General features: G+C 46.7%; 2 protein-coding genes across 9 annotated transcripts in view; both read left to right on the forward strand.

Moving 5' to 3' along the window:
• The window catches only part of LOC140915817 (P-selectin-like), a 45,621-nt gene extending 39,677 nt beyond the window's left edge, over positions 1-5,944 (forward strand). For 2 of the 3 annotated variants that reach the window (XM_073356205.1, XM_073356207.1), the window contains 3 exons: positions 226-256; positions 1,491-1,546; positions 4,910-5,944. In XM_073356205.1, coding sequence (XP_073212306.1) covers positions 226-256; positions 1,491-1,545 — 86 coding nt within the window. In that variant the 3' untranslated portion in view covers position 1,546; positions 4,910-5,944. The remainder of the gene's footprint in view (positions 1-225; positions 257-1,490; positions 1,547-4,909) is intronic. The other variant, XM_073356206.1, reaches the window with a different exon arrangement.
• Positions 5,945-15,251: 9,307 nt separating this feature from the next.
• The window catches only part of ATF6 (activating transcription factor 6), a 408,706-nt gene continuing 406,993 nt past the window's right edge, over positions 15,252-16,964 (forward strand). For 5 of the 6 annotated variants that reach the window (XM_073356217.1, XM_073356211.1, XM_073356213.1 and 2 more), the window contains exons 1-2: positions 15,252-15,398; positions 16,075-16,151. In XM_073356217.1, the coding sequence (XP_073212318.1) occupies positions 15,326-15,398; positions 16,075-16,151 (150 nt within the window). In that variant the 5' untranslated portion in view covers positions 15,252-15,325. Of the gene's footprint in view, positions 15,399-16,073; positions 16,152-16,964 lie in introns of those variants that run through there. The other variant, XM_073356215.1, reaches the window with a different exon arrangement.

Consider the following 16,964-nt stretch of genomic DNA (forward strand, 5'->3'; position numbering starts at 1 on the left):
TAGGGTGTTCCCCCGAGATATATAACGTTACATGGGGGGCATATGTACCTGAGCACAGTTTATCTCCACTAACCATCTCAGAATTTGCTCTCGGAAGCCATGGTGAGAAGTTAGTCTGTCAGAGACTGCTTTATCCCACATGCTTACCATACCCTTCACTGATGAGATCTGTTTTGTTGTTGTTGTTTCTGCACCATCCCATGGATGTTTCAACTCCATCATCAGAGGAAGAAAAAACACTGCTGAATCCCACCAGGTAAGACAATGTGCTCTGTGTGCTGATCACTCTAACTTGTACCATGGCTTTCATGAGCATTGCAGCTACCATGGAGCTTGCCAGTCCCCTGTTTTTCCTCACCCAGCCCTTCCAAAAATTTTAGCCTTTTGGGGTGAAACATTCGTGTCCAACCCCAAAAGTGAATTTTTTTGAAAGTCTGAACAGGAATGGTTTATGGTATCAAGCACAAGGTGTGTAGGGCACTTTCCCTCATCATAAAACGTCATATAGTCCTTACATCAATAACTCTAGTGCTGAACCAGCTGAGGCTAGAAAGCTGAAGTCTAGCAGGGACATAGACACCTTCTCAACATGGGCTTTGAGATTTACAATGAAAACTGGTTTTGATTAGACCAAATGATGAGCCTTTGGAAGTCACACTTTGTGCATACACAGAGGCATGATAGGTGCATTTTTAACAATGATTTGCCAGTGTTCCAAGCAAAGGCAGGGTGCACTGTTTTGCATGTGTTGCTAATGGAACTGCATACACATTGTAAACAACTAGTCAGTAGATGCCAACAGAATGAGCTAGGGCTCTATAGGAGTCCTGTCCTGGTCAATGGGATTGTCTTGCCTGTTACATATACCATGATTTTTTATTACTAAATTCCAGTATTTAAAATAATAACACAGAGAGCCATTTCTTTCATTGGGTCCTTTAAAAATTGCAGTTTTAACAGGGGTCTCTGTTATAATCCATGCTGTGAGAATTTAAAGTGTGTTCCACCATGAAGCCAAAAACATCGTGGCATGGAGTCCCTGAGGATGACCCACGTATAGTGTTGTTTTGTTAGACCCTGGCTTTCTGTGAAGTGCAGGCTTAGGCCTGGAAGGGCAGTAAAGGTTTTGTAAACAATAGTCATGAGAATGGCTCACAAGATGGGGGCATTAAGTTCATTGCTGTTTACTTGTAATATGGATCCATATGAACACAGGTACAAAATTTATGTGCAATCATGACTGGTTACAGCACCACATTCAGGGGATAAAGAGACTCTGATAACACATCCTCCCAGACACAGATGCAGTGGCTCATTCAGGAAAATGTGTGAGTCTTCAGGAGCTGCCACATCTGTGCCCCAATTCTTACTTTGCCTAGGGTGGAAGAACTAGCTCCTTAAGAGAGAAAAGGGCTTTTTTGACCTATGGTGGAGTTCTCTCATTTCCTATCACTCCAGGTTTATACCAGTGTGTTTCTGTTGTTGTCTAGTGACCTGGGAGTAACTGGTGTCTTTACAAATGCAACGTTTGACTCCAACTTGTAAGGTAAACTGTCAGAGAAATCAGTCTTGAAATGCTTATTTATTTCTATGAGACAGAGTGGGTAAGGTAATATCTTTTATTGGACCAACTTCTGTTGGTGAGAGAGACAAGATTTCGAGCACACAGAGCTCTTCTTCAGGTCTGGGAAATATACTCCAAGCCTCTAAATGCAAGATGGAACAGATTATTTAGCATAAGTAATTAGCACATATTCTAAGGGACCATTCAAGGTAAAGTGGCCCATTAACACATATGCAGTCATAGGACAAAAAGAGGGGGTTAGTGGGTAGTAGATTGTTGTAATGAGCCATAAATCTAGTGTCTCTGTTCAGTCCATGATTTTTAGTGTCTAGCAGAGTTATGAATTTAAGCTGCCAGGCTCATCTTTTGAAAGTGTTGTGTAGGTTTCTTTTGAGGATGAGGACTGATAGGTCAGATATAGCGATCACTTTGTGAAAAGTGTTCACCCACACATGATGTGATATTTTTGTCTTTTATCATTTTACTGTGTGACTCATTCAAGAGCTTAGTGACTGTCTGGTTTCACCCCATAGTTTTTATTGGGGCATTTAGTACACTGGATGAGGTATACCACCTGTTGTGATAGGCATGAGTAGGATCCATGGATCTTGAAAGGTGTGTTGTGAGGGCGTTGATCATTTTAGCAGTGGATTTATGTCTACAAGTTTTGTATCTGTTGTTCTGGCAGGGGCTGGTGCCATTTTCAGTTGGTGTCTCTTTGTCTGCGGGGAGCTTGCTTCCAGTGATGCACTTGGAGAGGTTGGGCCTTGATTGAAGGCCAGAAGAGGGAGTTCAGAAAAAGTTTATTTCAGGTTGGGGACCCCATCAATTATGGGTTGTATTTGTTTGATGATACCCCATATGGATTCCAGTGTGGGGTAGTAGGTGACAACCAGGCATGTGCAGTCGGAGGGGGTTATATTTCTGTATTGATGCAGGTTTTCTTCGGGTATTTGGGTGGTGCATGATGCAATCTATTTCTCTGGTGGAGTTCCTTGTTTGATGAAGTCACTTTTGAATGTGTTAAGTTGTATATCCCAGTCTTTCTCCTCGGAGCATATTCTGTGGTATCTGAATGTGTAGGGGTAGATAACAGATTTTTTGGTGTGTTTGGGGTGGTTACTGGATCTATGAAGGTAGGAGTGGTGATTAATGGATTTCTTATATTTAGCCCTGGTCTACACTGAAGGCGGGGGGAGGGAGGGTATCTCTCTTCAGCTACACAAATAGTGTAGCTGAAGTCGGCGTATCTTAGGTTGACTTACCTGGCCGTGAAGATGGCGGCGAATCTATCGCTGCCACTCCCCTGTTGACTCTGCTTCCGCCTCTCGCGAGCTGGAGTTCCGGAGTTGACGGGGAGCACGTTCAAGGATCGAGTTATCTGCAGGTAGTGAAGACCTGCCCACAGTTGTCTGTAGGGTTCCACTGTTAAAGCTGATTGTGGTGTCCACCAAGTTGATATTAGTGTGGGAGTGTTCCAGAGAGAGTTTAATGGAAGGTGTTTTTAGGTCACTCCACCTTGAATGGTCCCTTAAAATACGTGCTAACTATTTATGCTAAACAGTCTGTTCCATCTTGCATTTAGTTGTGAGTCTTCAACTACCTTTTCCAGACCTGAAGAGCTCTGTGTGGCTCAAAATCTTGTCTCTCTCACCAACAGAAGTTGGTCCAATAAAAGATATTACCTCACCCTCCTTGTCTCTCTAATATCCTGGGACTGCCACAGCTGCAACACTGCATATATGTATTTCTGTGGTATATACAAAGCCCTGCTCCTGCCTCTGTTAAAATAATCTCACATTGGAATGAAATTTATGTGACTGGAATACACTAGCCAAGTGGGTTTTTGTCTTCTCTTGTGGCTGGGGTTCATGTTTGTGAATATGAGTCAGTGACTGCTAGAGAAGTTAGTCCTTTAGCTCAGATGGGAGAAGCTCATGCTTTTGGTGCTGGTTTTAATCCCCAGGGACAACTCAAGGTGAGGGAACATGGGCTAAAGGAGTCCAGTTAGCTGGTGGCAGCAGCTTACCTTCTGTTACAGCCCTGGCTAAGTTTCCACTCTGAATAGTCATTAGTCTGCTGTATGGGACTCAGCCTTCGGTTTCCTTCGTGGGCACTACAGTTTTTAATTTAGCTCTTTAGGGACCACATGACAGTTAAATCAAGGAACACAGAGTCTTTGCAAAGGAACTTTATAAACACACACACTTTACTTTTAGACAGCACAAGAGTTACAGATCTAAGCCAAAACAAGAAACATTTGCATGCAATTCTCTCCCTCCAAGTCCTCATCACTCGTTTGAGTCCTCTGGTGTTTTCATCAGGGTCCTGGTGGGAAGACAAGCCCCTCCTGCGCACTCCTCCAGTATGTCTTCTTTTTCTGGCAGTGGTCTGGAGCCCTTGTGCAGCCAGTATGTCTCTGTCAGGTGGTCAGCTGGAGGAAAATAGCAGTTCAACCAGGGAGGGAATTCCAGCATCTCCCCTCCCCACACAGGTTTCTGTGGCCTGGTCTACACCTAAAAGTTGATCTAAGCCCTGGTGTAGACACCAATATGTCAATAGAAGAATTCTTCAATTGGCCTAGTTACCGCCTTTCAAGGGGGTGGATTAATCACAGTGATAGAAAAACCCACGTGTCTACACTAGCAAGTGTCTACACTACACAGCAACAAGCAGCACAGCTGCCATGCAATACCTATGCCCCCATCACACCTTTCCAGACACAATCTGTTCACTAAATGCCAGGATCCTGTTAGCAAACAGCTGAGCTCATTCACAGTGACTGTTATAATTACATATGATATTGCACATAGCAAAATGGAATTTTTAAATTAACTGACATAGTTGCCAAATGGTCATATGTGAACTGGCCACTAGAGACAGACAAAGACACTCTTCTACAGCTTGTTACATGAAAATCCAACATGGTTCAATGTGTGTTTGTTTTACTGTCTAAACAACATGCACTACTGCAAAGGTTCTCAACCTGTGCATCATGGCCACCCCCCTTTCTCTTAGGGTAGATGGGAGGAGTATCATGAAACACTTTTCTATTGTGACATGGGGTCATGACATGGAAAAGGATGAGAACCCCTGTGCTAGAGGAGCTGTTTTGGATACATGCACAAGCTCTACAAGTTGGTACACCATGCAAAATGTAGTAGAAAGTCCTAGCCTAGTCCTAAAAAGGTGTCTGGAAACTCTTCAGTAAATGAGAACAACTCCCCTCCCCATCCCCCATTCACCCCACCAGCATGTCAATAACTCAGAAATGAATAAAATGAACTTTACCAAACTCTGAAAGAAATTTTCCTTTGGGTCATTTCTTATTTATATTCATTATAGCTAAAGCAGAAGATGCCCCCAGGAGAGAAGATCACTGGAAGTGAAAGGACCTGAAGATGGTACTCATGCCTCAATCCTTTTAGAAGCTGTTTTTATACCTTACTCCTCAGCTCAGCTCTGCCATCATCCAGCCCAAGAACTCACAGTCAGGGATTAAACTAACTCTGGTGCACACATCCCTGCCTGATCTGAAATCCTGGCTTGTTTTTTCTCTGACACTGGGCTTTGGTTCACAATCCAGTTATATCATGTAAAGGTCCCCAAGCATGGGTGGCAGGTGAATCATTGGCTCGGGGAGGTTAGCCCACCTGTCCCGACCCTTCTACCTGAAACCCTGCACCTTCCACGCCCGCCAGAGCCCAGAGACCCCCCACAGTGGCCGCTGGCCCCTACCCCAGGCTAGCACCCCCAGCTGCCACCCCTCAGCCCCAGAGCACAGGGAGGCCAGGCAGCGTGGCAACCGCCCCACCCCGCATCAGCCCCAGAGTGCTGGGAGGCCAAGCAATGCGGCCCCAGCCCCAGCCCCACCCCCGGCACACCAGAAGGCCCAGCAGCATGACCCCAGCTCCCCACCCCCAGGCCCAGAATGCCGGAAGCCAGGCAGCACAGTCCCCCCACCCCTGGATCACCAGGTGGCCCAGCAGCGTGGCCCCAGCCTCCCTAGCCCCAGAGCACCAGGAGGGTGGGCAGCACGACCCCAGCACCAACCCCAGCTGGGGCCATGATGGCACAGGGGAAGAGTCGCTCACAGAGTGGGAAGCAGGAGGGGACTGGGGACGGAGTGTGGTTGGGGCCACACCTGGCTGTTTGGGGAGGCTCAGCCTCCCCCAGCCTATCATACCTACTGCCCATGTCCCCAAGCCACTTGTTCCTTCATCCATCTGCCTATTGGACGCTTGAAAAGGTCCTCCAGACCTGGGCCCTAGTGTCTACACCCTCAATCACTTTCTAGTCCAGGGGTGGGCAAACTTTTTGGCCTGGGGGCCACATCTGGGAATAGAAATTGTATGGTGGGCCATGAATGCTCACAAAATTGGGGTTGGGGTGCGGGAGGGGTTGAGGGCTCTGGTTGGGGGTGTGGGCTCTGGGGTGGGGCTGGGGATAAGGAGTTTGGGGTGTAGGAGGGTGCTCTGGTCAGACAAGATTTTTTCTTTTTAAAAATGAAAGGGTTTTTTTGGGGCAGGTGAAGTATTTCACTTCTGGGTTTTCACCCTGTAGGGTTTATCCTCCTCCACCCCGCTCCCCCAGTAACCCCCCCACACCCCCAAAAGCCCGGTCTACCTTCTGATTTCTCTCAATGTGTTGTGCAACAAATAATAAAGAACGGTTTTTAAACAATTGTGACTTTATTTCCTTTCATATATATAGGGGGCGGGTAACTTCAAGAGAAACAAACACAACTGTCACACCGTACCCTGGCCAGTCATAAAACTGCTTTCAAAGCTTCTCTGATGCGCAGCGCAGCCTGCTGCGCTCCTCTACTGTTTTCTGGCTGTGCGAAATTGGCCTCCAGGCGAGTTGCCTCAACCTCCCACTCATAGGCGTCCGTATGGGGTGTGTCGGGTGTGCTCAGGCACACCCCAGTGAAGGAGTGGGCAAGCTCGTCCTGCCCGGCCCACCTGAGCTCCCAGCCAGGGAGGCTCCCCCGCCCCCCCCCCCGCCTTCCCCCAGTCCCCGGCGTCTCAGAGCGCCGCGTCCAGGACTGGTCCTGCCAGAGCCACACCGCTGCAGCGCTGTCCAGGGCCGCTCCTGGACGTGGCACGCTGAGGCTCTGGAGGAGGGGGAGGCGGGGGTAAGCAGCATGGTAAGGGGGCTAGGGCCAGGTGTGGGGGTTGGATAAGGGGCAGGGAGTCCTGGGGACAATCAGGGGACGGGGGGGGGGGTTGGATGGGGCAGAGGTTCGGGGGGGGTCAGGGGACAGAGAACGGGGGGTTGGATCGTGGGAGTTCCGGGGATCTGTCAGGAGGTGTGTGTGTGTGTGGATAGGGGTTGGGGCAGTCAGGGGACAGGGAGCAGGGGGGGTTGGTGAGGGGTGGGGTCCCGGGGTGGTGGTTGAGGGGGGGTCTTTGGGGGGGGTGTCTGGGGACAAGGAGCAGGATGGGTCGGGGATTCTGAGGGGGGCAGTCAGGGGGCAGGAAGTGGGTGGGGGTTGGATAGAGGGCAGGGCCAGGCTGTTTGGGGAGGCACAGCCTTCCCTACCTGGCCCTTCATACAATTTTGGAACTTTGATGTGGCCCTCAGGCCAAAAAGTTTGCCCATGCCTGCCCTAATGTCTCAAAAAAAAAAGTGGCTTTGCGTTTTAATTTAATCGCATGATACGCTCTATATAGAAAGCCTGCATTTGCTCGCAGCATGCATCCCCAATACTGCGGCGCCACGTTACCATTGGTCCTCCCCTCCCCTCCAACTACTATTCTAGAAAATTCTTTGATCTATGTAAGCGGCCGCATCAGGCATGCCCAGCGCAGTGTCTGCAGTATTTGTAATCTTTGTTGCGTGTACGTTACTGAAATAGCATAACAAGCCCGTGGCTTTACGTTTTAATTCAATCGCATGATACCCCCTTTTAATTTTAAAATATGGATCAGCTCATTGTTAAGATAAGAAAAGGAGCAGACAAGCTGTTCATGTGAAAGAGCCTTTTCGAAACTAGCACATGTAAAAAACAAACTAAGAAGGACAATGTCCCAACAGCGCATCGACTCACTCATGATTTTGTACACTGAACAAGAATTGGCTTCGTCAGTTAATTACAATGATGTGATTGAGGAATTTAAGTCCACAACACCTGGTGAGCGATATCTCATTCTTTAGGACAGAAAGATGAAGAAAGCTTAATCTGTTTTGGTCAATTTGGGTTAGCTCATTATCTGGTTAAAGATAAAGATCATGAAAATTGACTGTATCTTTGTATACGCCTGGTTATCACTACAGCAAAAATTTGGTATTTTGTGTCTCATTTTTTAAGTAAAGTTTAGTTGTTAATTTTAAAAAAAATAAGTTTAGTTAAGTTTTAGTTTCTTTAGTTAGTTTGATGAATAAAAATGTCCTTTATGATTGAGTATTCAATAAATGTTCGCCTTTAAAAAAAAAATTCCCTGGGTGCACACCCTAATGAAATGTGCTGCACACGCCTACGCTCCCACCCCGCCATAAATGTCTCCCCCTTACTCTCACACATATTGTGGAGCACACAACAAGCAGCAATTACAATTGGAATATTGGTTGTGCTGACATCTAACCTAGTCAGCAAACAGAGCCAGAGAGCTTTTAAAAGTCCAAAAGCACATTCTACCACCATTCTGCACTTGCTCAGCCTATAGTTGAACTGCTCCTTACTATTGTCCAGGGTGCCTGTGTCTGGCTTCATGAGCCATGGCATTAAGGGGTAGGCTGGGTCCCCGAGGATAACTATAGGCATTTCAACATCCCCAACAGTAATTTTCTGGTCTGGGAATAAAGTCCCTTCCTGCAGCTTTTGAAACAGACCAGAGTTCCTGAAGATGCGAGCGTCATGTACCTTTCCCGGCCATCCCACATTGATGTCGGTGAAATGTCTCTTGTGATCCACCAATGCTTGCAGCACCATGGAAAAGTACCCCTTGCAGTTTACGCCCTGCAGTTTACACCAGAACGCCCTGGTGTTCCAGGGCCAAGTTAGGGATATGCGTTCCGTCTATCGCCCCGCCGCAGTTAGGGAACCCCAGCGCATTAAAGCCATCCACAATGGTCTGCACATATCCCAAAGTCACTACCCTTGATAGCAGCTGGTCAATGATTGCGTTGGCTACTTGCAGCACAGCAGCCCCCACAGTAGATTTGCCCACTCCAAACTGATTCCTGACTGACCAGTAGCTGTCAGGTGTTGCAAGCTTCCACAGGGCTATGACCACTCACTTCTCAACTGTGAGGGCTGCTCTCATTTTGGTGTCTTTGTGCTTCAGGGCAGGGGACAGCAAGTCACAAAGTTCCATGAAAGTGGCCCTACACATATGAAAGTTTTGCAGCCGCTGGGAATCATCCCACACTGGCAACACTATGCGGTCCCACCAGTCTGTACTTGTTTCCCGGGCCCAGAATCGGCATTCCACGGCATGAACCTGGCCCAATGCCACCATGATCTCCCAAACGCCACATGCCGTGCTTCTAGGAACGTCTGTGTCCATGTCCTCATCAGTATAGTAATCGCATCCTCGCCCGGTTTTGCAGGTATTGCACATACTGCTGGATAATGTGTGAGATATTTACAATGGTCAAAACTGCAGCGGAGATCTGAGCAGGCTCCATGCTTGCTGCGCTATGGTGCCTGCACGGGTAATCCTGGAAAAAGGGTGTGAAACGTAGGAGAGCAGAGTGGCAGCGGAAGAGGCGCTGTTTGGTTCACGACAGCTGAAAAAAGGTGGGAAATGGTTGTCTTCTGTAGCTTTCACAGAAGCGGGAGCCCAGGACAGACAACATAGAGAAGCTCAGTAGCGTGGCAAGAGTGGGAGAGCAGAGTTGGTGGTGGAAGTGGTTGATGAGGAAGAGAAAGAGTAGATACTTACAGAGATTACATAGAAAGACAAGAGGAAATGCGAGGTGGATTCATAGTACTAGGAGAGAAGCGGAGCACCGTACTGCACCATCTGCTGAAAGCAGTATGGCATCTACACACCAAAAAGGTGCAAAACGATTGTCTGCCGTAGCTTTCATGGCGGGAGGAGCAACTGACGACACACACCCAGAAACACCTGCGAGAATGTTTTTGCCCCATCATGCACTGGGAGCTTAACCCAGAATTCCAATGGGCGGCGGGGACTGTGGGAACTGTGGGATAGCTACCCACAGTGAACCACTCCGAGATTCGATGCTAGCCTCAGTACTGTGGATGCACTCCGCCGAATTCACGCACTTTTGTGGGGACACACAAGACCGAATGTATAAAATAGCTTCTGAAAATTCGAATAGAATAATTTCGAAATAATTTCGTACTGTAGATGTACACAGTGTTTGATGACTTCTCCATATTTGCCTTTCTCCTCCAAAGTTTCCTGGCAAGACTGTCCCAACTCCCGCCTCCTCCCCCAAACCTCCACTTTTTTGCACAAAATATTTGGAGGAGAACTGAACCCAGTTTACAACAGTCTATGAATGTTGAATAATAACTTTGTAGAATGCCAGGCTTGCTGCCCACCCTTGCTCCTTCTGAAGCTACTATGCAGACATGGTGAGGAATCTCTTGTATTGCCAATGCCACCCTAGTACTTCCTCAATAATCAGTACGGGAGACGGAAAAATATAAATATGGACATGGAGCATTAGTACTTTATTGGCTATCTTGTAATTTACTTTTTTTGTCTTTCAGAAGTGGGTCCAATAAAGTAGAATTCAATAACAAAAGTGTGAATGTGAAACCTGGTTTTTGCTCATCTTACTTTTGAGCACTATGGAAGAAGCAAGGCAAAATCAATACCTTGAATTAAATAGCAGATAAAACAGGCCTTCAAATGGGATTCAAATGATCATCTACTCTGAGATATTTGCATAAAAAAGGCCAAAGAATACACCAACTGATTCCTGCCTATTTCTAGCCATTAACTAGTTGAACAAGAGTATATCTTTAAGAAACGTAACCAGTCCTGATTTAAAGATTTAAAATGGAGAATTTATCACATTCCTTTGTAATCTGTTGCAATGCTTAATTACCCTCAGTGTGAATTTAGCTGACTTCAATTTCATGGCACAAGGGACCATTAGAACATATTGCAAGCCATGTTAGACGGTTGAAATCTTTATTGATTATTTTACATATGCTACAGCTCATTTCCACATTAGTGCTGAAGCTCTTGAACTCTAGTGATGTATTTAGCAAATAATATTGTGCACTGAATCACAAAGCACCTACTTAGGGTGACCAGATGTCCCGATTTTATAGGGACAGTCCCGATATTTGGGGCTTTGTTTTATATGGGGGCCTATTAGACCCAACCCCCATCCCAATTTTTCACAGTTGCTATCCGGTCACCCTACACCTACTTCACTTTCCTTAACAAAACAAATAACCTTTATTAGACATAAAGAGAAAAGATTCCAAAGCGCATTAGACATAACAACACCCCTAATTATTGCCAGTCTTATCTGTGATTATATGTTCTGCTGCATGTGTTCTCCCTGTGTGCTGCCCCAGCTGTACACAGACAGCTGACACAGCAGACCTCGAGTGAACCGCCCAATGACCACAAGATCTGTTAACGTACAAAGGTGTCAGGACAGGTTTATTGTTGACAAAGCACGGTAATAGCACCTGGCAGACTCTACGAGGATACTATGACATGTATGCCAGTGACAATGGACAAGCTCAGTGAATGGCAGGACTTTCCCATTCACCTCTCAGCTGGACAAAGATACTCTCTCTGAGATACATCTTTATACCCTGATATAAACAAGTTACTTTACCTGTGAAAAAAACACAGAAATTGGGCTTGTTTTTGTCTTAATTGGCTTGTGAGTTGCTTGATGGCTAGTTTTTGGCTTGTAGCTTGTTGCTTCTTTTTTTTTTTTTTTTTTATCAGCTCCTATCAAGCAGGGGCAAGAGGGGGGGAAAGAGTCAAGGGTACACAGCAGGCCCACCACAGTCCTAGACTGCACACCAGGGGGATCTAGTCACATAGAGTGTTGGGGTTCTTGGTGATTGGCTTGTTTTGGCCTTGTTTTGAAATGGGATTAGCTTGATTTTTGGCTTATTGTGAAAGTCGGGGTGCTTATTTACTGTGTGAAAGTTGGCAACTGTGCCCTAGAGCCCAAGGCAGGTGCAGTATAAACTCAAGGGGCCTTGCCCTAATAGGATGTTTCCAAAAGTTAAATGATCTAGTCCAAGGTTGATGAACTGCAAAAAAGTGATAGAAAGTAATCCAGATTTTTCTACAATTGTTTCAATTTTTGTATTCAAGAGTTAGTAACAAAGTAAGAATATACATTAAACTTTTAAACTTAACCAGTGTCTCTTAAGTGAATTGACACAAGATGGCAGAACATGTTAGCAATTCAGACCCATCTCGCAAAGCTCAGCCTTAAATATTACAGTACACAATGCAGCCATTACCAACCTGGGAAGACACCCTGTCCTCAGTATGCCCCTGTGGGGCATGAAATGCAGCAGGGATGGATGGATGAAGAGCTCAGAGGAAGTGGGTCACTGATAGCTCTCAACATAACTGGGGAATCATCACTGGGAGCATGCAGTGTATACCTCCCACTAGGAAACAGTAACTAAGGTCTGTCTGCACTGCAATCAGAAGTGTGACTAGAGCATGCATAGATTGGGCTCCAGCCCAAGCCTGGAAGTCTACACAGCAATCAAAGAATCCTGCAGCCTGAGCTCCAGGAGCCCAAGTTGACTGACATGGGCCAGGTGCAGGTATCTAGTTACTGTGTAAACATTCCCATTGAGCTCAATCAATGCCAGCTGAGGTATGTCTGTCTACTCATGTTGCAATCCCACCTCTAACTGATGTGTAGATATATTCTTTGTGTGGAACATTGCTGGTTTTGAACACAAGCCTGCAGCTACAGGAGCAGTGTGCTTCCTCTCTGGGGAGCAGCTCAGACAGCTGTGCTACCCCTGGTTACAGAAAGCAAGTGCAACTGTCACGAGGCCTAGAAAGCCCTAGACTAAATCATAATAATGGGGAAAAGGGAGCCTTGCCTTGAGCCTCTAGCTCAATAGGTGAGACTGAAGAGCCTGTGGTATGGAAGTCTGTGGATTATGACACAGAGTTTGGAACCTTTTAATACAATTCCATACCAACCCCATTTTTCCTATGATAACTCCAGCCAAAAATATTTATATAAATGGTATTCTCTTATTGTTTAATAGCGCAATTAAGTTTTTTATAGCTTGACAGTCCTAGTTAGTATTAGAGCTTGTAACTTTTTCCTTGTTTGAGGAAGCATGACATGTAAGAGGCATAGACTTGACTTGGCAGTGGTGAGAGATATAGCAGTAGTGTTATGGTAGTAGTATGTTCCAGAGTGTGAATGCATTGAAAGTTGTGAATGTGCTCAAGCTTCTCCTGGTGGTGCTACTGCTGAGTGGAGACTCTTACAGTGGAGGGGTCTACCAGGTGATCACCAATTGCTGGTGGGATTGTTAAGATTTTTAGTAGCAGTCTGTCATAGGCATGAATTGCAGCATTTACTTTCACACCAGGATAATGAACCCAAACAAATATAGCATTTGATTGGTTAATTTCAGCTCTTGACGTTTGGAAATTTTTGTGTTTGCCAGTGTTCTAACACATATGTCCCTCAAGGAAAGCTGCTTCAGATTGCTTTTGGTCAGCTTGGTTGATCTGGCTGCTGTGGAATAGTGTTATCGGTGGTGGTGTTGGATCTGTGCTGTAAGGTGTTACCTTGTTATCTGACCCTGCACAGGATTGTGCATGTAGGGGAGAATATTTGCCAATTGGTGTTAAGATGTTTAATTGCTAATTGGCCAAACAGTGAGGCCCAACACTCAACTTACTGGCATTTTCTTGCCTACAAGTCAGGAATGGGGTGCTTTGTCAGAGTTGGAGGTCTGGGGGTTCAGGAGTGGAATAGAGGGAGCTGCTTCAAACCATGACTATACAGCCTGAGCTGCCATGAGGCTGAAGAGTCTCCCTGTGCCTCCCTCTGGTGAAATCATTATCTTTGCCCAGTGAAAAATGTAGTAGTGGTGCTGCAGGCAGAGAGGCCTCCTGTATCAAATGGGCACTGTCAAAGGGGGAGTGACCAAGGCAGGGAGCCGGGTTAGGGTTAGTGGAGGGAATGAATGACTGCTGGCTGAGTTCAGGGCTAAACTGCATTGCTGCCCCTCCCACTGCCTGCCACTTGGCCTGCAAAAGCAATGAAGAGTGTGACCCTCTAACTGGCTAATTGGGGGGCAGATGGTATCTGACATGCGGAACTGAGGCACTGAGAAATATGATCATAAATGCTCTTCCCCAGTATGAACCTGCAATGAGTGTGAGTATGATCAATTTTCTATATCTAAGGGCAACAAAAATGATTAGAGGTATGGAAAAGCTTCAATATGAGAAGAGATTAAGAAGACTAGGACTTTTCATCTTGGAAAAGAGATGACTAAGGAGGGAGATATGATCGAGGTCTATAAAATCATGACTGGTGTGGAGAAAGTAAACAAGGAAATGTTATTCAAAAAAGAACTAGATAAGTTCATGGAGGATAGGTCCATCAGTGGCTATTAGCCAGGATGGGCAGGGGTGGTGTCCCTAGCCTCTGTCTGCCAGAAGCTAGGAATGGGCGACAGGGGATGGATCACTCTATGGTTACCTGTTCTGTTCATTCCCTCTGGGGCACCTGCCACTGGCCACTGTCAGAAAATAGAAAAGGAGTACTTGTGGCACCTTAGAGACTAACCAATTTATTTGAGCATGAGCTTTCGTGAGCTACAGCTCACTTCATCGGATGCATACCGTGGAAACTGCAGTAGACATTATATACACACAGAGACCATGAAACAATACCCCCTCCCACCCCGCTGTCCTGCTGGTAATAGCTTATCTAAAGTGATGATCAAGTTGGGCCATTTCCAGCACAAATCCAGGTTTTCTCACCCTCCGCCCCCCCCCCCCACAAACTCACTCTCCTGCTGGTAACAGCCCATCCAAAGTGACCACTCTCTTCACAATGTGTATGATAATCAAGGTGGGTCATTTCCAGCACAAATCCAGGTTCTCTCACTCCCTCACCCCACTCCAAAAACCACACACACAAACTCACTCTCCTGCTGGTAATAGCTTATCGAAAGTGACCACTCTCCCTACAATGTGCATGATAATCAAGATGGGCCATTCCCAGCACAGACAGACTAACAGGGCTGTTACTCTGAAACCTGTCAGAAAATAGGATACTGGGCTAGATGGACCTTTGGTCTGACCCAGTAGGGCCATTTGTAGGTTTTAAGATGAGTGGGTTTAATATTTATTCAATTTTCTTTCTTTATGTAGGAATTAGAAATTATTAGCTGACAGGAGCACTGTATCTAAGTTATCTGCAAAAAGATAAAAGTTTTTAGGTGCCCAAGTAGCCTTTGGAATCAGGGTTAAAATCCCCCCCCCGCCCCCTCGAAAGGGCACTCCTGCTGAACCCGGACCCCGTGCGGGCCCCCACCCCATTGGGGAGCTGAACCCGGACCCACGAGAGCCCCCGCCTCGTTGGGCACATGCAGAGTTGCCCGCCCTCGGGGTGTTTGTCCCCAGCCACCTGAGGCGCGCCGGTCTCTGAGCGCTCCTGCGGGTGACTCTGTCCCAGCCGGCTCAGAGACAAGGCGCTGGCCCCACGCCGCCCGGCCCCATGTCCTCTCCCGGCCACCGTAGCACGGCGGCGCGTTGCGCTGAGCTGGGAGACGTGTGTTTAAGGGGACCCGGAAGGGAGATGGCAGCCGGGGAGGTTGATCGGGGCGCCGCAGAGCCGGGGCTGCGGCCACCCGGGGTCGGACCCGACTGGGGTGAGCCGGGCCCGGAGGCGCGGAGCGTGTTCCTGAGCGGGTGGGGCGGGAGATGTGAGGGGCATTGGCGGGGAGGGGCAAAAGCCCAGCGGTGTCCCCGCTGCCGGGTCTGGCTGCTCCAGCCCAGGGGCGTGGGGCAGGCAGCGCGGACTCCTGGCGAGAGGCCTGGCTGGCTCTTGTTCCCGGCGCGGCCGCTGGGCCTCTCGGGCCAGTCTCCGAGCCTGGGCTAGCTGGGCGCTGACAGGGCCGCGTGGCTAGTCGTGCGGCCCGGGGTTGGGATCCGGGTGGATTGGTGTGGGCCTGTGGGGTGTTTTAGACATGTGGACTCCTTGTGAGATCCTATGAGCTCCTATCCCAGTCCTGCAAACACTCCTGCGTGTGATACTGATGGAGCTGCCTGGGCGAGTAAGCTTCCTCACTGACGTGTTTGCTGAATTGGGGCCTTAATATCCACAGAGCCTGCGTGAGTGAGGTTTACAACATGAACATCTGATCTGCCACTCTCCTGTGGCTGGTACAGTACTGTAGTACAAATACTGTCTTAGACTGGAATTTTCAGCTTAAAACTTTAGGATAACCTTGACTGCCATTGAATTTCCCCGTTCAGCTTCTTTGAAACTCCCATCTTTAACTTTTAGGATATGTTGATGTACAACTTCGTTTGCTTTGCCTTTAGAGTCTGCCCTCTTTGATGAGCTCAGTGACTTGGTTGACACAGGTGAAGTACAGCTGGATGTGGATAATGAGATTTATGTGAGTAGCTTTTAGTATGTGCATTTGGTTGTCTAATAATTTGTTGCCTAAACAGACTCCTGCTCTGCTCCTGGGGCTAACAGCCCCTTTTAGGTACAGAACAGTACATTAAGTTTGCAAAGTGAAGCACTCAAAAGCTAGAAGATGCCAAAGTGAATGGCACCTGTGTCCCTTTGTGTGAATGCACTGCTATGCAGTTTTTAATTGCGTGGTAGACTATTCTTATTTTCACAGGCCCCTTGTTTCACTCAGTGTGCAGACTGGATGACAGAAAACAAAGGAGGCACTTGTTTAATGTTTTTTTTTATCCTCAATATTCTGTGTGTATTATAATGTTAACATTCTTTTAACATAGTTTTTTATATAGAATGTGCTAAGGTATCTTTTTAACAAGAAAAAAAGACATTATATGAAATGGAACAGTTTGATAAACAGCAGTAGAAAATGGCTCATATATATAAAAATTGTTAAAATATTTATTGTAAAGGTCCAGTAGCAAGTACAGAGGTACAGAATATATGGATAGTGGAAAATAATAGCACAAATTATATTTGATTTAATAAATCTTGGAATACTGGGAAAGTTCCAGATGACTGGAAGAAAGCTAGTGTTTCATTAATAGTCAAAATCTGTAAAGAAGATGGTAATTGTATGCCTGCTAGCCTGACACTGATCCTGGATGAATTTATGAAATGACGGATGCTTGACTTTTTCTCTACAGAACTTGAAGGATGGTAGTATAGTTCATGCCAGCCAGCATGGTTATATGGAAAATAATTCCTGTCAAATGAACTTGACACTATTTTCTGAGAT

Source organism: Lepidochelys kempii, chromosome 8, assembly GCF_965140265.1.
Source record: "Lepidochelys kempii isolate rLepKem1 chromosome 8, rLepKem1.hap2, whole genome shotgun sequence".
NCBI classification, from domain to species: Eukaryota; Metazoa; Chordata; order Testudines; family Cheloniidae; genus Lepidochelys; species Lepidochelys kempii.